The sequence below is a fragment of the Eptatretus burgeri genome, chromosome 4, assembly GCF_056783735.1.
Source record: "Eptatretus burgeri isolate ZD-2024b chromosome 4, Ebu_testis_v1, whole genome shotgun sequence".
NCBI classification, from domain to species: domain Eukaryota; kingdom Metazoa; phylum Chordata; class Myxini; order Myxiniformes; family Myxinidae; genus Eptatretus; species Eptatretus burgeri.
Genome location: NC_140964.1, coordinates 61105436 through 61129383, shown reverse-complemented (window position 1 = coordinate 61129383; position 23948 = coordinate 61105436). Strand labels below are relative to the sequence as shown.

The 23948-nt window shown below is 44.1% G+C and overlaps 1 protein-coding gene and 1 long non-coding RNA gene across 2 annotated transcripts in view; one reads left to right on the top strand and one right to left on the bottom strand.

Annotated features, from left to right (window-relative positions):
- Window positions 1–23948, bottom strand: part of LOC147028177 (uncharacterized) — a 54392-nt gene that overhangs the window by 8945 nt on the left and 21499 nt on the right. Inside the window, exons 3-4 of the mRNA XM_085876493.1 lie at window positions 22711–22793; window positions 11293–11390 (exon numbers count right to left, since the gene is read on the bottom strand). Coding sequence (XP_085732619.1) covers window positions 11293–11390; window positions 22711–22793 — 181 coding nt within the window. The remainder of the gene's footprint in view (window positions 1–11292; window positions 11391–22710; window positions 22794–23948) is intronic.
- Window positions 1252–16351, top strand: LOC147028178 (uncharacterized). The gene is made up of 3 exons (XR_015056919.1): window positions 1252–1721; window positions 13776–13883; window positions 16068–16351. It is a non-coding gene; the product is annotated as an uncharacterized LOC147028178 (long non-coding RNA).

The window sequence follows — 23948 nt, the reverse complement described above, 5'->3', positions numbered from 1 at the left end:
AGGGTAAGACAACTGAACACGAGAGGGGATAAATCTGTGCATGAGGGAGAGCAAGTTTCTTTGAAAGAATTCCCAGGATGAGTTGATGTTTGAGGAAGTAGTGATAGGAGACCAGTCTGTAAGTTTGATGGCTGCTCGGAGACCCTGCCAGTCGGCTTGAGTGAAATGCCAGACTCGACGGCGGTGAGGTGGTTCTCTGATAACAGCCAGAGAGATGTCCACTTTAACAAGGACGTGGTCAGAAGAACCAATTGGAGCGAAGGAAGAGCAGCAGATATTGTCAGGGAAATTTGTCAAAATCAGATCCAGAAGAGATGGAGTACCATTGGTTGAGATCCGGGTCGGGAAGTTGACCGATTGAGTCAGTCCCAATGAGTCACAGAAAGCTTTTTGCTGATGTCCCATGGCAGGTGAGAGAGGTACCCACACCTAGCCAACTGGCGTGATGACAATTGAAGTCGCCACATAAGAGGAAGAGAGAGTTTGGATGAGAAGATAGAAGATGGTCCATGTTTTCGGAGAGTGAGGTGTAGATGGAGTCATCACTGTTCGGTGGACGGTACAGTACACATATAAACATGAGGTGGGAGTGGAGGGCACGCCGAACACAGAGGTAATACTGGGGGTGTGGGGGAGTGAGAGTAGGGCAGGGAGAGTGAGGAATAGAGTCTTTGATGAAGAGAGCAACACCTCCACCAGGACGAGGCTCAGGTCTGTCATACCGTAAGAGGGAGTAACCAGGAGAGATACTTGGGAGTCAGACACGTCTTGGGAGAGGAAAGTTTCTGTTAGGCAGATAATGTCTGGTTTGTCAGTGGCAACCTGCATGGAAAGATCTGAAAGGTTTGAGCGAAGGCCCATATTTGAGGTCCACACTTTTAATGAAGAGGTAGGGGAGGAGGCTTTGGGTGCAGGAGGTGGAGGGGCGGGGAGGGTAGGACGAGGGACGAGGGGGGGGAGGTAAGGAGGGTTGCTGAAGGAGTGTGGGGTATTGCAGAATAGCGAGGGAGGGGCCTAATGAGGAGGAGAAAAGGCTCTGTGGTGCTGGGAGAGAGGGGGGACAAGAGACAAGGAAGATGGCAGTTGAGTATTTGAGGAGGTGGAGTGAAGAGATGGAGGTGAGAGGGCAGTGGAGGGAGGCAGGTTGGAGGATGAGAGGGGGGGCAACTTAGAGAAGGAAGAGTGAGGGGGATGAAAGGTGGGAGAAAGGTGAGGGGGGAATTTTTGAAAGAGGTGAGAGGGAGGCTTGGAGGGAGAAGAGTGGGATGGTTGCTTTGAGAGTGAGGGGTGAGGGGGGTGAGTTGGCACTGAAGTTGGAAAAAAAGAATGGTTGATGGAAAGCGAGCATCCATGGCAAACTGTGGTTTTTAAAAGTTTTAGGTCAGAGATGCGATTTAACACAATTCTTGATGGGTGCAATGAAGGCGAATTCAGAGCGTGGAGAGAAGAAGCGCTGTAATAGTTGGATTTTTTAGGCAAGGAATGAAGGAGAGGTCGAAATGAGAGCAGTCTGTTAAAATAGCAGAAGAGTAGTGCATTGTGAAACAGTAAAGAGTACCACATGTGTGAGAGAGGAAGATGAAGCATTATAAGATCGTTTTTGTTGTTAATATTAATGTATGAGAGAGTTCAACAGATTAGGTCATGGAAGTGTAAAAAAAAAAATCGAGGAAGACGAGGAGGAAGTTAAGAGGAAGAAGAAGTAGCAGAATCGGGAGAAGGTGAGCGTGTTGTTGTTGTTGTTGGGTATATATATATATTATTATTATTATTTTTTTTTTTTTTGAGATAAGAAAGAGATTAGTTGGGAGAATGGGGGATGTTTGGAAAGTGGGGAGGATGAAAATTGAAGGTAATGGGGAGGATAGAAATTGAAGATAATGGGGAGAAAAACAAACAAACAAAAAAAAAACGATCGAACACCAAGTGGAACCGGTAGGCCTCAAGCCTAGGACTAGGCCTCAAACACCAGGTAAGAACGTCGACATAAATACTCACAAAATAGCACGATTTTTGAAACAAAACCGAACTAGGAACACACATTAACATGTAGGTGAGAAAATTAAACAGTTAAAACGGGACAAATAACAACCGGAACTTAACTTTGAGAATGTCAGCAGGGAGCCCCGAAGGAGACCTCTTGCCGCTCAAAACCGGAACCGGAACCGGAGATGGAGTATAAAGAAGATTTCTGGAGTGAGTTAGATGAAGTGGTGGAGAGTGTATCCAAGAATGAAAGAGTGGTGATTGGAGAAGATTTCAATGGGCATGTTGGGGAAGGGAATAAAGAGGATGAGGAGGTGATGGGTAGGTACAGTCTCAACAAGAGAAATGTAGAAGGGCAAATGGTGGTAGCGTTTGCAAAAAGAATGGAAATGGCAGTGGTAAATACGTATTTCAAGAAGAAGGAGGAACACAGCGTGACATACAAGAGTGGAGGAAAGTGTACACAGGTGGATTACATCTTAAGCAGGAGATGCAACCTGAAAGAGATTAGTGACTGTAAGGTGGTGGCAGGGGAGAGTGTAGCTCGACAGCATCGATTGGTGGTCTGTAGGATGACTTTAGAGGTGAGGTTGAGGAAGAGAGTGAGGGCTGAACCAAGGACCAGATGGTGGAAGCTGAAGGAGGAAGACTGTTGCGTGAAATTTTGGGAAGAGGTGAGACAGGCGTTGGATGGTGGTAAAGATGGGTGGGATGATTGGGCAACGACAGCAGAAGTTGTGAGGGAGATAGCTGGGAAGGTACTTGGTGTGACATATGGACAGAGGAAGGAAGATAAGGAGACTTGGTGGTGGAATGAGGAAGTACAGGAAAGTATAAGGAAGAAGGGGTTGGCGAAAAAGAAGTGGGATAGTCACAGAGATGAAGAAAGTAGGCAGGAGTACAAGGAGTGGCGGCAAAAGGCAAAAAGAGAGGTGGCAAAGGCCAAGGAAAAGGCATATGACGAGCTGTATGAGAAGTTGGATACAAAAGAAGGGGAAAAGGATTTATACCAATTGGCAAGACAGAGGGACTGAGCTGGGAAGGATGTGCTGCAGGTTAGGGTGATAAAGGACGCAAATGGGAATGTGCTGACAAGCGAGGAGATTGTGTTGAAAAGGTGGATGGAGTACTTTGAGGAGCTGATGAATGAAGAAAATGAGAGAGAGAGAAGGTTGGAAGAGGTGGAGATAGTGAATCTGGAAGTGGGGTGGATCAGTAAGGATGAAGTGAGGACTGCTATGAAAAAGATGAAAAGTGGAAAGGCGGTTGGCCCAGATGGTATACCAGTGGAGGCATGGAAGTGCTTAGGAGAGATGGCAGTGGGGTTGTTAACCAGATTGTTTAATAAAGTCTTGGAAAGTGAGAGGATGCCGGAGGAGTGGAGATTAAGTGTACTGGTTCCGATTTTCAAGAATAAGGGTGATGTGCAGAGCTGTGGAAATTACAGAGGGATAAAGTTGTTAAGCCACACTATGAAGTTGTGGGAAAGAGTAGTGGAAGCTAGGTTGAGAGGAGAGGTGATGATCTGTGAGCAGCAATATGGGTTTATTCCAGGAAAGAGCACCACTGATGCAATGTTTGCTTTGAGAATGTTGATGGAGAAGTATAGGGAAGGCCAGAAGGAGTTACATTGTGTGTTTGTGGATTTAGAGAAAGCTTATGATAGGGTGCCAAGAGAGGAGTTGTGGCATTGTATGAGGAAGTCGGGAGTGGTGGAGAAGTATGTGAGGATTGTGCAGGATATGTATGAGGACAGTGTGACAGCGGTGAGGTGTGCGGTCGGAATGACGGACCGGTTTAAGGTAAAAGTGGGATTGCACCAAGGATCGACTCTGAGCCCTTTCCTGTTTGCAATGGTGATGGACAGGTTGACGGACGAGATCAGAATGGAGTCCCCAAGGACTATGATGTTCGCGGATGACATCATGATCTGTAGGGAGAGTAGGGAGCAGGCTGAGGTGAGCCTCGAGCGGTGGAGGTATGCACTGGAGAGAAGGGGAATGATAGTCAGTCGGAGTAAGACGGAGTACATGTGCGTAAATGAGAGGGTGGGTGGTGGTATGGTGTGGTTGCAAGGAGTTGAGGTGGGGAAGGTGGATGGGTTTAAATACTTGGGATCAACTGTCCAAAGTAACGGAGAGTGTGGGAGAGAAGTGAAAAAGAGAGTGCAGGCAGGATGGAGTGGGTGGAGAAGAGTTACAGGAGTGATTTGTGACAGAAGGGTAGCTGCAAAAGTGAAGGGGAAAGTATATAAGACGGTAGTGAGACCAGCTATGTTGTATGGTTTGGAGGCGGTGGCACTAACAAAAAGACAGGAAGCGGAGCTGGAGGTGGCAGAGTTAAAGATGCTGCGATTCTCGTTGGGAGTGACGAGGATGGATAGGATAAGAAATGAGTATATTAGAGGGACAGCGCAGGTAGGAAGGTTTGGAGACAAAGTGAGAGAGGCGAGATTGAGATGGTTTGGACATGTGCACAGGAGGGAAGCGGAGCATATTGGGAGAAGGATGTTGAAGATGGAGCCGCCAGGCAGGAGGAGAAGAGGAAGGCCAAAGAAGAGGTTTATGGATACGGTGAGGGCGGACATGCGGGTGGTTGGAGTGTCAATGGAAGATGTGGAGGATAGAGCGAAATGGAGACGGTTGATCCACTGTGGCGACCCCTAACGGGAGCAAGCCGAAATAGGAAGAAGAGATTCATATGCTACAATCAAATTTAAGATCTCTTGAGAAATGTAGGAGGAGATAGAATTTGAAAATCATCATTATCGCATCTTCAAAGGCCTCATGACCTTGAAACTTGACCTTCGGTGACCTTGAAAGTCATACCATCATGTACGTCTCATCGACCTCTATCAGGATCACTAATGACCAGATCTCCCGCTTCAACTTCATTGTGAACGGACGGACGGATGGATGGATCGTCACCTCTCCTCTCAACACCAATATTATTAGGTCATGTTCGAAGAGATGACCTAATGAAGTTATTCCCGAAAGTAAAACATGGACAACTAGAGGGGGAGCACTCGGTAGAGTGCAAAACCTCCGCCGCCAATACTGCTGGGTCACTCAAGTGAACCTTATATCTTATTCATTAAATATGACATCAACAGTGTTGACAGAGTTATAGTTCTTTTCTCCTATTTTTTTTTTGGGGGGGGGGAGGGGTTGGAAATCACTTAAAACATGTAGAAATGCAAAAAAATTCAAATATTTCTTCAAAATGGCCACCATAGCGGCCATATTGGATTTTGGACCGCGTCCAAAATCTAATGGCTTGGTTCTTGGACCATACCTAACCCCGCCCCCCCCACCAAGTTTCGTCGAAATCCGTCAAGGAGTTTTTCCGCAATACTGTTCACAAACAAACAATCAAACAAACACAAAGGGGTGACAACAGTAACCTCTGATCTTCAATGGCAGAGGTTAAATATTGTTACGGCTGTGGAAGTTCGCATTACACCATAAAGGGCCCTCAGGTGAGATATCTACATAGGTACATGTGTCGTTAGCCCAAATCGGTTGAATAGAGGGAATTTATGTGATCCATCCGGGCTGCGACGCTTTGAGTTAGTCGTTTTTCTTTCCCTATCTTTTATTTCAAACAAACAGCATCTCAACAACCACGCCATCCCCACCACAGGGCCAACCACACGACAATGACGCCACCTCCACCACCTACGCTACCACATCATCGCTTCTACATCCATTCGCAAACACCACCACCTTCGCCTTTACCTTCACAACTTCATCCCACATCATCGCTTCTACGGCCATTCCCAAACACCACCAGTCAACACCAAACGTCATGTTCCCGGAGCCGTTCGGCCGTGGAGACCGAAAGCGTCGATCCGCACATCAGGAATGCTTCACGCCCAGTTCTCCTCCGTCCAATGGGCAAGCGCGAGGTGGCTTGGCCCCGCCTCCAGGCGCGCGTAGGTGAATTCCGTCTATGTCCGTCTATGCAAATTTTAGGATCAGGGGAGGTTCACGCCCAATTTTGCCGGACCAATGGCTGACCGGGGGGGGGGGGGCGGTGTGGCCCCGCCTCCAATCGTGTTCTGATCTGGGAATTTGCATATCGGCGCCTCATGAGAGCTATAAAGAGAAGAGCACAAGGCGACTCGATAAGAGTGTCATCGAGAAGTTGGTTGTGAGAGAAGCGAGAAGCGTGGAGGGTGGGGCGTTGAGCGTTGGGGAGTGGAGTTGAGAGTTGAGCTGGAAGAAGGGGAGTGCGCGCGGTGGAGCTGCAAGCGGCGGGTCGGAACAAGGGAGCTCAGGTCCGAGGCAAAAAGGACGGCGGTCGGCGACGAGGTTGCGGTGTGGGGGATCGCTCGTCTCGTCGCGGGACCCAAGCCAGCCAGCCACTCCCCTCCCCCAGGGCATCAACAATTTCCCCTTCCCCCATGCTGAGATAGTGCAAAGGGGGCCCCGTTCCTCCCCCACCCCAAACATGGTGCCAACGAAACCCGCCAAGGGGCACGGAGTCGGGGCACAGCGGCGCGGACACTTTGCGGCTTGCCCGCCAACGCGTCACGAGGACGCGGGTAAGACCTCCCCGGTCTCGCGGACCTGGCCACTCCTCTAGGTCCCGCGCACATTTGGCCTATGGGCCTGTCTGCCTCCTTGTCTGTGAGGGTGGCTTATTTCTTTTGCTTTTGTGTAAATGTGTGTTGGCGCCGTCTGTGAAGTAAAACTGTGTAAGTGTTGCCGTGTGTGTGTGTACGCGTTAGTCAGTTGTATTACATTTGCTTTTTGTGTATTCTGTATGGCTGTATATACGTGCTTTCCATGTGCCACGGAATAAAATGCTTGCTAGTTGAACTGTGCCCGTTTCGCTTCATCTTTTCTCTCTTTGACTCTCCATCCTGCTTCACGTAAGGGGTTCGTAGTGGGTGCAACATCCCGGTAATTAATCGGAACCTTCAAGGCCGACGATAAAACCGCTCGGTTATCACTGTAGCACGGAACGGACCGTTTAAGCGGTTCGTGTCCGGAGTCGGCCTGTGGCGTGGTACGATTGCCCGGTCGACCATTCACGCAGGTACTTAGGTAGATCGAATTTGGCGAGCAACCCTATCCTGCGCGGGTGGGCGATTGGCACGATCGTGGTGAGGTTAAACCCCCACCCGTGACTAGCTCCCGGCGTTGTTCCAAGAGGGTCACGACTGAATTGTCCATCCGGTGGGCGACGTGCCGCGATTCGAGTTATGTGGCCGTTCGCACACCGGCGGGCGCGAATTCGCAACAATATTCATTGGTTTGCTGTTTGAGTGCAATGAAAATATAAAAGGAAAGAAGTGCTTGAATCAGTAAGTCTCAATTTTACATTTGCTTGTATGGAAGGGGGAGAAAATCAGTCTCCTATTTTAGACTTTTGGGGCTTGAGTCAGTCTCAATTTTACATTTGCTTGTATGGGAGGGGGAGAAAATCAGTCTCAATTTTACATTTGATTGTATGGGAGCGAAGGGAATCCGTCTCAATTTTACATTTGCTTGGATGGGAGGGGGAGGAAATCAGTCTCCTATTTTGGGCTTTTGGGGCTTAAGTTAGAAAGTTTTTCCCTTTTCCCCCATTCATTTGAATGGCTGCATCAGAAACCCCATTTATCCTCTACTCCTCATGTACCCCCAAAACCATCCCCCTCACGTAAGTGTCCCACTACTCACCTCTGAGCTGTCCAGGAGGTAGGTTAGAATCCAGACCCAGCTATAAAGTTTCATACTTGTCTTTCGCAGGTAGGGCAATACATCAATGTTTGCACTCTCCCTCCGATTGACTTTAAACTCCAGGAGGACCCACCTGACAGCACTGGTCATTGGTGAACATTAAAGAACAACCCTCACCCCCTAACCACACCACCACTTCCTCCATTTTTTTATTTGTGAACGGTAGGTGAGTTATACCAGCTTCCAGGACTAATTACAAATTATTGCCATGAATGATTGTTGGAAAGACAATGGCAAACCATGCAGCATAACCAAACTTTCCAACATAACCAAACTAGTGAGCATAACAAAACTACCCCAGCATAACCAAACCACCAATGAGAAAACCCTATGACCCAGCATAATCCAACTACCAAGAATAACCCAACCACCCATCAGTATAACCAAACCATCAAGCCCAACCAAACCATCCAACATAACTAAACCATCCAATAAAATAAAACCACCCATCAGTATAACCAAATCACCAAGCATAACCAAACCATCCAACATAACTAAACCATCCAACAAAACCAAAACACTCAGCATAACTAAACCATGCAACAGTATAACCAAATCACCCATCAGTATAACCAAATCACCCATCAGTATAACCAAATCACCAAGCATAACCAAACCACCCATCAGTATAACCAAATCACCAAGCATAGCCAAACCATCCACACAACCAAACCACCCAGCAGAGACAAATTACCGATAAGTATCCCCAAACCATACAGCACAACAAAACCACCCAGCATAACCAAACCATCCAGCATAACCAAACCACACATCAGCATAACCAAACCATCCAGCATAACCAAACCACCCAACATAACCAAACCATCCAGCATAACCCTTGCCAAGAAACTGTTTTGGTAACACTGACGCTTTGGAAGGAGTATGTTATATATTGATGTTGATATGTCACATTCACTGTGGAGCAGGTTTTCACTTCAGTGACAGTGCAGTTAAGTGTCCACACCCTCATTCAGGAAAAGCTTCGTAAACCTGCAAAACCTCTCTTACAATGATTTACTCTTGAAAGCAGAAATACTAAACGCACCTTTGGTATGATATTCCGAGAACATTTATCCAAACACCTGCTGCAGCGGTCTGGGTTTCTGAAGCTAAAATCAAGCGACTTTGATGCGTTTTTCTGACTACGTGCAAATGTCCAATTCCATTTTGGATGGAGCGCAGCCATTGGCATTGTGCTTGTATGTCTGTAAAGTTTCACATTCCGATGAGACTCGTACACAATGCATCTTACACAGAGCCAGGACGTCACACACTCTCTCCTTAACACTTTGCAATGGCTTGCGAGGCTACGCATTGCTGGACAACTTTTATGAAAGTGTTTGTCCCATTGTTGCTTCACTTCCTGCAGTTGTTTCCTTTTATCGCTCTTTATTGCTCTTTTTGGATGTTGAGAGTGGCGGCATGCATGCACTCTCAACTCCCAAACAGACTCGAGAGACTTGAATATTTGAAAACCTTGACTTGGAATGATTCCTGGTGTATTTGGTTTGTAATTAAAAATTAATTGCCTTCAACTTGCATGAAATTATATGTCAGACCCCAGGGGAGCTGCGGTTTCCCTGAATTAGAAGGCAGCCTTTAGCCCTGGAGGAAATAGAACCAGATGTATCGATGAAGTACAGCATTGAGTGCTCTTTCGACCATTCTACTGTTAAACAGTGAAAGTTCTACTTCCTCTCTTTCCCGCACTTTTCACTTCTTCCGACGTTGCCAAAAACAGGAAAAACCCATAGCATTTGCTAATTAAGATCATAGACGCAGACATGTGGAGACAAAATCGCTATTTAAACACAATTAGCACTGTGTGTTTTGGCACTTTTTCTGGGAGCGCCACAGCAGACTGAAGGCATTGGTTTTTGCTTCTATATGTCGCAAACGCCAACTAGTGTTGCCTACTTGTGCTCCGCAACACTTCATAATTAATATTGCATAACAGATGGGAGAAAGGCCAAAGTGTATGTAGCATCATACACGTTTATTCCTGGGAGCTTGTTGTAGAGCAGGACAGAGGTCATCTGTTTGTCACGTTACCAAATATGGGAGAAATTTTCTACCCGTCCCACCACCCCCCACCCCTTTCTCCCACTCCCATCTTCAATGTACTCCACACATGCTCCTTGCAAACTCTCACTCCATTATGCTCGCGAACCTTCTTTCCTTTCTTCCCCCACTCCTCCTATACTCACCTACTCTGTTTTTTTCTATCCCAGCATACATCCTCCCTTCTCTTCATTTAATATATTTTGATTTTCTCAATTCAACACCGCTCCACATCCCCACCCCGCCCCCTTTCAAACGCTCTTCCCCTGAGTATAGATTTTAAAAGTATGGTCTATTATCTTCTGAATCTGCATCTTGGAGTGGGTTCGATTTCAGTCCTTTTTAAGCTCTCATCACACGTGCCACTGTTGGCCCACAATCTCTCTCTCTCTCTCTCTCTCTCTCTCTCTCTCTCTCTCTCTCTCTCTCTCTCTCTCTCTCTCTCTCTCTCTCTCTCTCTCTCTCTCTCTCTCTCTCTCTCTCTCTCTCTCTCTCTCTCTCTCTCTCTCTCTCTCTCTCTCTCTCTGCACAGCCAATGAAAATGCACATTTCCATTACACATGGAAGACTGTTCTAACAATTGGATGATTCCCCCCACTTTAGAGGATTTGCAATGGTTTAATCAGCGTCAAAACCTACCAAGCTGATGATAGAATGAAGAGCTAGTCTTGCTGGTGGAGGCTATTGTCGATCTGTGTTGGTGTACAGGTAGAACAATGGATAGAATCAATAGAACGTTGATTGAGGTCTGCCAACCACTGTGGCAAGGAAGCAGAAGCTGATGTTCCAGGTCTTAACCATTTGTCGGAGAAAAAGACAAAGAAGGGATATAGTTTTAACCCCTGAACCCTGGCAGTCCTTGTGAAAATCAGTCATTCCAACTTTCAAGTGGTAGCCAGGTATGCTCATCCTCCCTGCCATCATCCAAAATAATTGAGACAGCTTGTGAAAAACAGAAGATTGCAAATATTTTCGTAACCAGCATGGTGGTTTCAAATGTCGTGAAATATTTTGTTTTTGTCCCATCTTTCAATGGTGAAGAATTATGAAAAGAAAAAAAATTCTCGTATCCCGATCTCAGTCTTCTAGAAAATGGAATAAATTTGTCACTGGAAGACACCAAACCTGTCCACCAAGTTTCATCCGAATCCGTCCACAGCTTTTTGAGACATTGTGCTACATATCGTTTTTGGCACTCCCTCAATGGTGAAGAATCACTTGAAAAATTCTCAGATGTGGACCCGGATACGAATCTTCATCAAAATAAAGCGTTGCTCTCCTTGGCCGGTCACCTACATATGCAAAAAATTTCGGAACAATTGCTTGAAAAGTGTGGCCAAAATTCGACAGACAGACAGACAGACACTACATACCAACATACTTGGTGAAAATTTTTTTTCACCAAGTAAGAAACAGACACCAAAATTATTTCACCAAGTAACAAAGTATAAATCGCTCATAGAGCGACACTTGGCAAAACAGAACGAACCAGAATGGCACTTGGTAGAGCGCATACCTTCACAAAGCTGAACCTCTGCTCTGAGTCTGGGAGGTCGACGGTTTGAACCCCAGCCGAAACCTACCAAAGACGACGTGCTGCTTCCTTGGTTGACACTGTATTTAAAAAAAAACGACAAGAACACGGAAAAACAACCATAGGTTGGCAACCACTCTGCAAACTTTGATAGCCCATATCCTCCTGCATTGCACTTCCTCGTATAAGGGAACTCATATTTCATTTTAAACAAGTTATCCCAATATCAGTGGAACCAAAGTTAATTGATAAAAGACTTTTCCATCACGTTCTTTCAAACAATGGCCGTCGACTTTGTTTCTCTACTGGCTGTGATTCCACGAGTAGTCGAATTTGAAGGAACATCAGAGGGTGAGCATTTATAATGATTATACTCATTCAAGATTCAATAATAATGACCATTAATGTAAAAGGCCACCTGTATATTAGTCCTGATCAACATTAATAAAACGCGAGGCTTTGAAAGAGCGGCCGAAACGTCACTGAAGACCCAAAAGAAGAGCGTTCACATGTTCACAGCTTTCTGACCCTCGTACTTCAAAGATGTCTTCTCGTGACGCTCTTCACCTTTGACTTCTTCTACCAGGCCAAGTGTTTCCCTAATCACCATGTCCAAGGTATTTGTTTTTATCGGTCAATTGAATGGGCCTTTCCGCCTTTGGGTTGGAGCACCATCTGCTAATCTGTTCACGGTGGAGTGTGTTGATTCAAAAGCAAAGCGTGGGATTTGGTTCATTCGAGTGAACATTTTTAGTACCACAAGAGGTGGATTAGAAACATTGGAAGACCAGTCTGCCCGGAAGTTCCTGACTCTGAGATCTGTCTGCCATCTGCTGGGCTAAGAGGTTTCGTTCTCGTCCCATAATTCACCTGTATTCCTTCTTTTCCTTGCGGAAATTGTTACTGCATTGCCCGACCATGGTATATTCTGTTGCTGGTATCCTGAAACAATGCACAAAGCTGTTTACCATGACTCGTTACATAATTTTGAAAGAAGTTGAGTTTTAAACACTCACTTAACCCTTAACCCAAGTGTGCTTTACGCTGACAAGATCTTACAATTGTCTAATTGGAAGATTAATGTCTTATACCTTGCTGTGGTTAAGATATACAGCCACCAATAAAGTGGCCTCTGTTCTTTTATGGGATTTAATCCATCAAGATATCTATACAATGCCTCTCGGATTACTCGCTGGGTTTTTGAGGTTAAATGACCACCACCCGTCGCTTGGCATTGGCATTTCCTTGAGGTGTTCACCATATGGTTATTCAGGCTTGCGAGAACACCTGGACCTGGTGTACCATGGATAAAAAAAATTTACAAGCCATATATTTCACCCCGATTGGAGAAAATCTGAATTGTGCTAAAAAAAAACTGAGGAATTCCTGATATTAAATGGTATAATTATGTGTGGAATTATTACAGTTCATCGAGGTTATTTGAGTAATGTACATAATAAATGCTGACCATATGTGTAGAAATCATAGCCACGTTCGTTATTTGACTAAAACTGCAGAATATTATCCAATTTGTCGTACTGTCAGAAGATCTTCTCCTCGTCCTCCTTTCATAAGGAGTGACGTCCATTGGCACCAAGCTTCTGCTCTGCCATGACCATGCCACTCCTCCACCCCCCCCCCCCACTGTCCTCAGCCAACTCTCTCCACTCTCCAACTCCTATCTTATGGAAGATCGGAGGTGGAGATGGTAGACGTAAACAAAGATAGATATATGGATTACAATAGGTTCATAAATACGGATCGATCCCAATGAGGAAATGCAGTAAATCCGTAGTTTCGTTTGAGGAAATTGGGATAGATTATTGGTCAGAGTACCAGCCTGGCCAATTGGTGAATACCTCAAAGACAGCTTTTACTTTAAGCCTGGTGTTGGCTTAGTGGTTAGGGTGGTGGCTTTGGATCCTCGGGTCCTGAGTTCAAGCCCCGTTGGCTGCTGAATTAATACACCAGGAGGTTGATTCAGCCTGTCATCCTTCCGAGGTCGGTGTACTGATAAGATAAGTACCAGTGTACTGCTAAGAGGGACACTGCATCAGCGGCATAGTCGCGTCCCAACCAATGATGCAACCAGCAGCCACAGGCTGCACTCGATAGAGAGAGCTTTTGCTTTAACCTGATTTTCTTCAAAAACATTTCTACCTTGGCACTGTGGTTACCATCCTGGACTGTTTTATGTAATGAGCGATTCTGTTCCTCACTGACTATAACTAAGCTGGAAACATGTATGTACATCATTTTGTGGCTGAAGAGAGGATACTAACTGTGAAGGAAGTGCCATTCAAGAGACTAGAGAAATGGTACTCCAAACCGCTCACAGGTAGTTGAAATCCAGAGGCATTTGAGAGCTGATATTTGAGCCATTGACAAATGTGGGCTACCTCGCAAATTCAATGCTTGATGTTTCCAAGTTTGACCTTCTGCTGATAATCCAATGGTCACTCCAGATGAACGAGATTGCTTTGAAAAGAACCGAGGCCATGGAGAGAGCAGTTATCTGCCACCTGCGGAAATGGTTTGGAGTACCATGGACGAATATGAACATCGAACTGCAAGTAGGTCCTCAGTCAGACTAAAGTTTTTCACATCACTGGTGGTCTCATTGGACAGGGGACAAATGTTGATGTTGATGGAGCTCACAGTGCTATGGGTCATGGAAGTGTAACATGGAATGGGCCTATGAGAGGAAGTTGACTACACTGAGTGAAAGCAACAGTGCACAGAATTAAGGTCGATTTGCTATATCTATACAGTTGAAGTCAGATGCTGTGGCTTTGTAGGCCAGTCCACAGTGAGGTTCTTCACTGGTATTGGGATCCCACCAAAGAAGGAGGCTCTATTGTAAGGGACATTCAAGAGATGGCACAGTTAATTTCTACCTGGATATGGAACCAGAGAGGGGAATGAAGGAAGTCTTAGTATGTATGTGACACGAAGTTCCTCAGGTGGCTGGTGCTGCTGAAGCCACCCATGCATGGGCCCTCATATTAGAAAAGGTTGTTAAAAGAGGAGGGATGGGTTCCAGATGATGATTGGGAATGCTGAGCAGAGGCACATCACTCTTTATGGAATAACTAATTTATATTACAAAAATAATAATCTGGGTCAGTCGCAGTCTGTAATAAACACAGAACTACTCACTGTACAAAGTAGTACTAGCTGCTGCACTTCTAAATAACTACAGCATCATGTGCCCTGGGCCTTCTTAAGGCATGGGCACACTGGGCAGTTGCCCAGGGGCCCCACGATTCCAGGGGACCCATGCTGCCATATTGTTCATAAAAGATCTCTTGACAGAGTGGATAATTACTCAACCTCTTGCTGGAAAAGCCTGGAATTCAAATCCCTTTCCAAATTGTATTTATAATATAAATAATTTGTGCAGAACTATCTTCCAAATGTTATTTCAGATTGTCAGATTGTTATTTCAGATCCTCACCTCCACAACAGCCCTCACAGCCCATGCTTATAGTGTTGTTAATGTGCAATAATATTGTATTGTTTACACAACAATATTGTATTGTTATAATGTTGTTATTGCATAAACAATACAATATTATTGCAGATTAACAAAATTATAAGAAATAACATTTGATTAATCCTCGCTTTACAGCATGTTTTTTTACGTTTAAATATTGATTTTGTTGAAAGTACCAATTAATCTATAGGCTTAATTTTATTGACCGTTTACATTTCTATTCCTGTGGGTGGGTGGGTAGGGGGGTGGGTAGGGGCCCCAGTGCATTGCTTAGCCCAGGGCCAACAATTCTGTTAAGACGGCGCTGATTGTGCCTACATCGACTTTTGCCACCTCAACCCCCAGGGAAAGGAATCAATCCACAGACACGTTTCTGGCTTTAGTAGTTGGGCTGATTTGCTATTCCTGAATATATATTTTTCATTGGAAGTTAGAGTTGGCACACCACCACAATTACAAACGCTGCAAATTAACAAATATAATTTATCTATTTTTGCAATGTAATACAAAAAGCTAATTCTAACCACTGATTCATTGATTCACTGACTGACTCAATAACTGACTGATATGAAAGATCGGTACCTTCCGGGTTATGAAGAAGGCTGAAATTTTGCGTGCCGATGGACATTGAAGTCAATACACTGGAAAAAAAATCACAGAACCATCAGAAAACATCTGTAAATGAAAATATAAATAAATGAAAAATAAAAATGAAAATAAATAAATGAAATATCAAATGCAGGTGAGAGACCCAAGACAATGGGGAAGTATGGTTCGTTATTGCTTACAATGTGTAAGTATACCCCACTAGAAATTATATATACCTAACCCGAACCATAACTCCAACATTTTCTGCCCTTCCAATGTTGGTTTGTGTGTATGTGTTTGTGTGTTATTTGTGTATTTGCTTGGACTCATATAAACCTAGTGCTTCCTTTTCTAAAGTGTAGAACAAGCTGTTAGTGCACCATTAAGTTTTCAGTCCCTGCTGTACAATCACAGGAGCTGAGTTTGTTGTGGAAGGAGTGAGTGTACAGAATGTGCCCCCACTCCCTCTGCCCCCTGCACAATCCTTAATTAATTATTTCAGGAGGGAGTTTAACCTGTGTCTGAATATCTTCTTACCTCGGTTGCCTTTCTTTTGTGGATCCCCCTGTGGAGTTTCCTGCTTCGGTAATACTTTATGAGTGGACTAGCTGCTTCACAGACAACTGCTGTTTTGTCAATATACCTCAGGATCTGACATCCTTTGTCTTTACAGGTGTCCCAGTTCCAGGGCCTGAATCCATTTCCTGAAAAATGACCATTGAATCCATCACTGTTGGTTCATTTTGTGCTTGTCATCGCTCCCCGGGATCACATTGCATTCTGAGATTTATTCACAATCGTGACACATCGCTCACAATTTGCTCACAGCATCTGTGTCTAGCAGCGTGTCTGACGTCATCGCTTTGAATAGAATAAATAAAACATCTGTTGAACGTTCTGGACACTTCGGAGGGTTTTGTGTGTTTTATAGAAACATGCACCTGAGACTAACTTAGCCCAGATCTGTGCACGATAAAAAATAAAATCCACTTCAAACGAAATAGTTAACGCACATTATGTTGGTTTCCATTTACCATAGTGTATAACAGTTTGGCCTGCTTGCTGCTCCCATCTGAGCACTTAGGTCATAATCCTGGGATCCCAGGTTCAAATACCATGTGCTGCATTTATTTGTGCAATGTCTACTGCCCTTGTATTTTACAGAAAAGTGAACCTACTTCTCAAAATGTCTTTGTCCTTCCTGTGATTTATGTACAAACTATTTTATGATTCTTGGATACTGCGTGAATAAAGGATACACGTGTTATGAATAACTACATTAAACATTCCTGAATCAAGCGAACTTTGTTTCACTGGCGATGAGGCCCACTGAAAGAAAAAACAAATAGAAAACATAATGCCTCCAGCACCCTTGGTGCGGAGGCATAAAAAGGATCATTTCACCGTATATTGGCATGTCTCACTGTCACCAGCAGTGCTTCAACATGGCACTTTCAAAATGACGTATGAATGCTAAATGAGGCCTTTTGAGCATGTGTTGTGTGTGTTTACACTAACTCGGTTATCCTCGCCAGGTAATTTTAACCTTCCATTGCGAGCACTAAATGTGTAATTCAAATTGTCTTTAAAACATAATTTTCAGCATTTTGATGATGGAGTGGCAATTTCTAGATCGTTCACCATAATTGTTGTGTTCCTGAATGGAAATCGGACTCATGGAAATACAGGACATACGAGACATATCCGTGGATGATAGATGTCGGGTTCATACCCTTTCCTGTTAATACAAATAGCGAGCAGCAGCAGTGGTTTTTATATATATATATATATATATATATATATATATATATATATATATATATATATATATATATATACACATACATACACACACACACACACACACACACACAAACAGATGCTTCTCCTTTCACCAATAGATGCAAAAATCAAGCACAATTTCTTATTGCTCCAGAACCAAACAAAAATATTGTCGTGTCCAAGAATTTAGCCCCTACATGGTTGGATGGCCAAACAGTTCTCCCTTGGAGGCTTACAGTTAACCTCTTTTGGAGATTAATGGCGCACGCGGGAAGGAAATGCTAGACGCTTCACTCGGGCGGTAGTACAGCACAGGGGTTTTATTCTCGAACCCACAACAGATACACGGACACAATAAAATTAAATAAATAATGATTTATAAAAGAGAAGATCAACAATTATAATGAATATGAATCAAGACGTGAGGTAACCTAAATCTAAATCAAATTTCGAGGAGCCTCCGCACTCAGACACATGCACAGACAAGGGGTCACATAAAATAGAGAAAAATAAGAAATCCCTTTTCATTCCTTCACTCCGCTGAGTCCAGGCGATCTTTTTGCTGAGGCAGTGTGCTCGGACCGCATCATCGATGCGCGGGTAACCGTGACCCCAAAATGGTGCCGAGCAATTTGTGAGGCAATATTCGATGTCAAGGCTCCCGAATCGTTGTGTAACTTCTTCGTCGACCTCACTTGCCGATGCCGCTCTCTGCAGAATGGCGCCGCTCCCTTCGGTGATATACAAGAGGCTTTGAGGTCTGTCTCTCACCACCAACCAAGAGTCAATGGCCAGCGTCTTGCTCAGCACGCGGCCAATTTGCCTCAGTATGAACACGAGAATCACACAGGTATTTCATCGTGCCGAGAGGAGATAAGAGCAAAATCCTCCATTCCAGTCACGTTCCTCTCACGACTGCAACTGCAATCTCACTCTTCTTCTTGCGTCGAAGGAAACCCAGCTGTAATGCCCTGCTCTTTCGTCTGCCGATCCTGCCTCCCTTGCTTCTGTCCCACTTCGAGCCTTCATCTAAGACTGTGTCTCTCTCCTCCTGCAACGACCTGCCTCCCCGTTCTCTTGCCGAGACGCGCTCCGGTTTCTCTGATCGCCTCCCTCACACCGAACTCTCCTTGTGCGTTCACTTCTTGCTACAAGCTGCTTCCCCATCCTCTGCCTAACGTGGCCTCTCTCTCACCAAACTCCACTCGTACGTTCACTCCTCTGACCAACGAGTCCTCTACTTAACGTGGCCTCTCTTGCGCTCTTCTTCCTCATACTCATGTCGTGCCCATCAATCATCGGCCTCAGGGCGTGACTACACCCGCCGTCACCCTTGGAGGTGGGACTTCTTCCTACTTGGTCATACAGCTTGGTTGTAATGGTTGTTGTAAAAACGTAATTCTATCGTTGCTGGTTTGTTATACAAAAACACAGAGAAATATCCCAGTCGGGGGGGGGGGGGGTGCAATGACAAACTGCGGGAAGTTATTCTTAATACCTATCGAATTAACACCGTACCACCTCTCGTGTGGTGACAAGTAACACTTAAGCTCACAGTTTCCTAACTTAGTTTACATCAATATGTCTCCTACACGTTCATGGGCCAAGCAACTCTATACGATCCTATCTTTCCTATGAAATTCCTCCATATACCCCACAAACGTAACAATAAACACTTATAACAGCCCTCACAGCCCACATAAGTCCCACTCCCACCCCGCCACCCCCAAACTTTATTAAAAGTAAATATCATCATTTTACACTTCCCCTGTACAATGTACATCCTAAAACCCCAGATTTATCCTAAAGAAGCATGAAGGTTTGGGTAGAACACACCCATCTATGAACTTTCAGCCTTACACGGGCCGACATGGTCGGGAGGTTTTGCCATATGAACTGCAAGATATCAACATTTTGGACGAGCTGATCAGAAGTTCCACAAATATTTAGTTGTGCAGAGGCACACCCTTTTCTTACAGGTACGTTTGAAAGTATTTTCAGCTTCTTCAAAAGTTCTTTCAGTCGTTCCATGCTGAAATCCTATCTGGCAGGCACGCAATACGTCCAGATGACCCTAATCGACTTCTTCACTCGGGGTTTCTGTGCATGTGATCCAGGCAATCTGGGGAGGATTATATCATTTTGAATGTGTCGCATTGCCAAAAACTGGAGTAAAAGTATATGTCACCTGAAAACTAATTGGATTATCAGAAGAGTTATCAGAAGATAATCAGAAGATTATCACCTGAAAACTATACAATGAATTTGAACACAGGAGGAAGGCATTTGGCCCATTTTGCCTGTGCTATATCCACACCCCATCAATTGGGCTCTTCATCATCTATGATGGAAACCCAATCTACACTTTACCCAATTTCAATGGGGGAGGGGGAAAGGAGGAGTATGGAGGAAAACAATGGGTGCAGACAAAGTGACATCTCTTGCAGTGTTTTTAATTATTTTACAAGTCTGGAGACGGCGATGGTTCATGAGCAATGTACATGGTTCGCCTTTTTTTATTTTATTGACCTTCGAGGGGACGCCATGGGCAAACTGACGGGAATCGGGAAAAAACATAAATGATGAAAGTTGTAGTACTCCAAGAGCACGACTTGCATACCAACTCTCATTCGAAACAGTTGAAAACCCGAGAAGCTCGATGCCCAATTTATTGATTTTTTTTTGACATTTTCTAAGTTCGTGACCTTGTGACCTTGACCTTGGGATGAAAATGAAAAATCGAGTTCCGTGGGGCTATGCAGGTGCCATTGGGCTAACAAAATACCGAAACCCTTGCCAGATTCGACAAACCCCCTCGGAGAAGATGTAACTTGAAACCGGCTACCCCCTAAAAACGCATGTTTTTTGGGTGTGCACCGCCAATAATGGGCGCAGCACGCCCATTCTCCGGAAAACACAACTAGATCATGATGCAAACCTCGCACCCTAATTTTATCAAGATCGGATCAAAACCGACGGAACTATGCTCGGGACAGACAGACAGACAGACACACACCCATAACGAATATAGTGGTGACTTACTGACTTGTGAACCAATAGGTTAAGCAGTTTGTATGGTGGAGAATCAACAAACACCGACAGCACATTGACCTTTTGACGATATCATCTCACAGACATCACAACCACTACACAGGTACCATATGTTTATACCAACCAGTAATACAAATGTCCATGTACTCCTCCATCTCCAACACTTCTAGTAATTCCAATTTAAACCTATCTACTATTTGTGCTTTCACTACCTTTTCAGGGAGATGTTTCCATGCCTTCACTATTCTCTGAGTTAAAAACCCTTGCCTTACTACCACCCTAAATGTACCCTTGTTTACTCGGTACCTGTGAGCCCTAATCCTGTCCCTGTCCATTCTGGTGAAAAATCCTTCTGCATTTATTCTGTCTATACCCTTATCTGAAATTATCTCGATCTAGATCCCCTTGCAAGTACGTCCTTTCTCATGTTTAAAATCCTGTCTCCTTCAGCCATTCCTCGTAGTTTAATCCAGCTTGGCCCGGAATCAATCGAGTCACTCACCCCTGAACCCTCTCCATGGCAGCTATATGTCCTTCTTCAGATGTGGTGACCTAAGATACACACCATATTCTAGAGGAGACCTCACTAAATTCCTTTATAGTGTTAGTACACGACCTCTTTTGATTTATAATTTATCCTCCTATAAATACATCCTAAAACAATGTTTGCTTTTCCGATAGCTACCTGACACTGCTCTGTCGGCTTCCCCCCCCCCACCACCCCCGAATCTATAACTACCCCAAGATCCTTCTTCTGCATCACCACTTCCAAAACTGCCCCTCATATTATGTAACTGTTTTACATAATTTTCAGAACATGAAATCAATGATGTCATCATATAATCCTAACCTAAGGAGTTTCTTCATGTGGGCTGCATTTAGTGCTTGTGGGATACACATCTTAGAAGTAATATATTGACACAATTGTACTTTCACATGGATAACAAATACATTAGAAGACAATTAATGGACAAATGAATATTGTGTTCGGGTTTTTAACCCGAGATTAGGGGACATCTATTTATTATGTACACACGTGGGTTGTGGACAAAAATAGTTGGAGAATGGGACAGAAATAAAGTAGGGTTGTTATGTGTTGGAGGAGTAAGGAGAGAGAGAAAGTAAGGTAAAGGGGTGTGAAAAGAATAGGGAGAAAGAGAAAAGAGGATGGAGGAGTATGGAGAGAAGGGAATTGAGGTTGGGATGAGATAGCATGAAAGGGGGGATTTATAGCTATTGAAAAGAAGGGGGGAAAGGAGGGTGGTAGGTGAAAACTCTTTATTCTGCATCCGTTGTAAATACAGTAGATGACTCCTTATGGCAACATGAGGCAACTACTCAGATGTGAAGACGAAATGATCCAAAATGAATTATTAATCTGGGACAACCTTGGAATGAACTTACTCATGTTAAAAGATGATGGAATTATTTAAATATTTGGTCACAATGCACCCCCCCCCCCTCATTGTGTTGTGTTACCTAGCACCAAATGCATGACGTTTTTTTAGAATCGATGTCCATATTATTATTGCAAAATTTTTAAAATAATAACCACTTTGCATTCAATCTTCCACCAGTTACACGTTCAATTACATGATTTACTTCCGCTGTCAATCGTCTCAATGTACCTTTTTAAATGCCCATAGTAGGGGTTCAGTAAAGAGGTTTATGCATTTTGGGGGGAAAGGCTGCACCGTTATTCAGTTTCCCCTGAAATAGAAAAACCAGAGTACACTCTAAAGATAGGCAATCAATGCTCCACGGAACGCAAGAATGAGCTTCAGATGACCAGCTAGAATAATGATAATACACATTCCCAAGACATATTTGTAACCTATTATGGACCAATTTGCATTTGAAACTTGATGCTTGGTTTCCCAGCACGCCACGGAGACTTTTGGATCAGCTCGTAGGAGGAATAATTAAATCCAGCAAGGCAGACTTTATATGGAGGCTGGATGGGGCCGAGCATGGCTCCCACAGCTGTGTGATCTTGGAAATGTCACTTCCACCAAGGACTCTGAGTACCGCGTGCGGGACCACCACAGAGGCGAGAGGGCGGAAAGGGAATATCACTGCGTAAGCTTAAGCAGATGTCCAGCAATGCGATATGGAGGATTGGAAAAAATTCAGCAATTTCTCGAACTCTCGTTGCCTTGAGAAGTTGGGTTTTTAAAAACATTTCATTTTCTTGTACTTTTTGTATCTTTACTTCCTAGCATTCAAAATGGGATATCATCATGCGGCATTGTGTCTCAGCAGAGCACGCTTAGTATTGCAAAAATCAATGGAAAGAAATGCTAATATTAAAACTTGGAATAAGTCAAAATTTTGGAAAGGTTTTATCAGCATCAGTTGTCGATTGAATCCATTAACATAATATTTTAATAAAAAGTGAAAGAGAGCACAGAGAGACCATACTATCAAAACTTCACTGTGAACCGTCCTATTCCAGTTCACTGCGGGACAAAGGATTTCCTCACCTCATGTTGAAAGGTGTTTGGCATGTTTTCTGCGCACGAGTTTGGAAGGGTGAGTGTAGTCCCTGGAATCGAACCCACACCATCTGGTGGAGAAAGAAACAAGTGTTTGACCACTTGACCAAACAGCTAGCTCCAGAGGGATCATCATCATCATTCATTGGCCTGTTTTCGGTCCATTGCAGGACAAAGGCATCCCTCAACTGACATTTGGGGGTATTGGTATGTTCACCACGCTTGCCAAGTGTAGGTTGGCAAGAAGATTTGGGCAGGAATTTGTGATTCATTCAAGGTTCCAGCGATAATTTGCCTAATCTTTGCGAAAGACATGGTGGGACGTTTAATGTTTTGTGAATGTCATACGGTTCCCTCCGGCTTTACGTGCATCTGATGGATGGAGTAAAATTTGATGGCTCGCCCTGCATGTGAAACACCAGGGCAAGAATTTATAGTTGGGTCGACATTCAAACCCAGGATAAACAGCTCAAACGTGAGTGAACATAAATCTTATCCAATCTGTCCTGCAACCCTTCCAGGTAGACTCTCTCCTTTACTGTTCTCCAATCAAGTCACCACGAGTGCAGCCTTTCGAGTTTGTTTGTGAACACCACGACTCTGTCACTGAATATTCACCTTCAACCTATGTTAACCAATTTACCTGTTCGGTGGCACTAAACAATGTCATGTTTTTCTTCAGTCAAGGTGATGAGATGTGAGTTGGGATACCTATTTATACCTTATCTTTTATATTGTTGTCAATATCCTTAACGAAACTTTTCCAAGATAATTTCACATTATCTATCCCGACACTTGAAAAAAGTCAACAAGGAGGGAAATACGACAAAGATAAACAATAAAGCATCTCAAAATGCAAAGCCTGTCTGTGTCCACTTTGCAACTAATCTTGACGAAAGTGACAGTTAAAAACTCGAAGGACACTCGGTAGAGCACATACCTCTGCCCTGTAATTAGTGGGGAGGGGGGGGGGCAAGTGGACACCTGTAGGATTTTCATGATGAGAAGGTGCCACCTATTTTAATTCATTATCTTGGTACCAAAGTACATGAAAATGCATGTTGCCATTTTTGTAAGTGTGGCAGACGGCAGCCATCTTGGATTTCAAAATGGCCGATGTTTTGCCACGATTTTTCGCTTGGTTAGTTTCAATGAAAGTATTTTACCTCAATTTTGAAAGCAAAATGATAGGTTTTCATTGTTGTTAACACTTCAAAATCAATGTA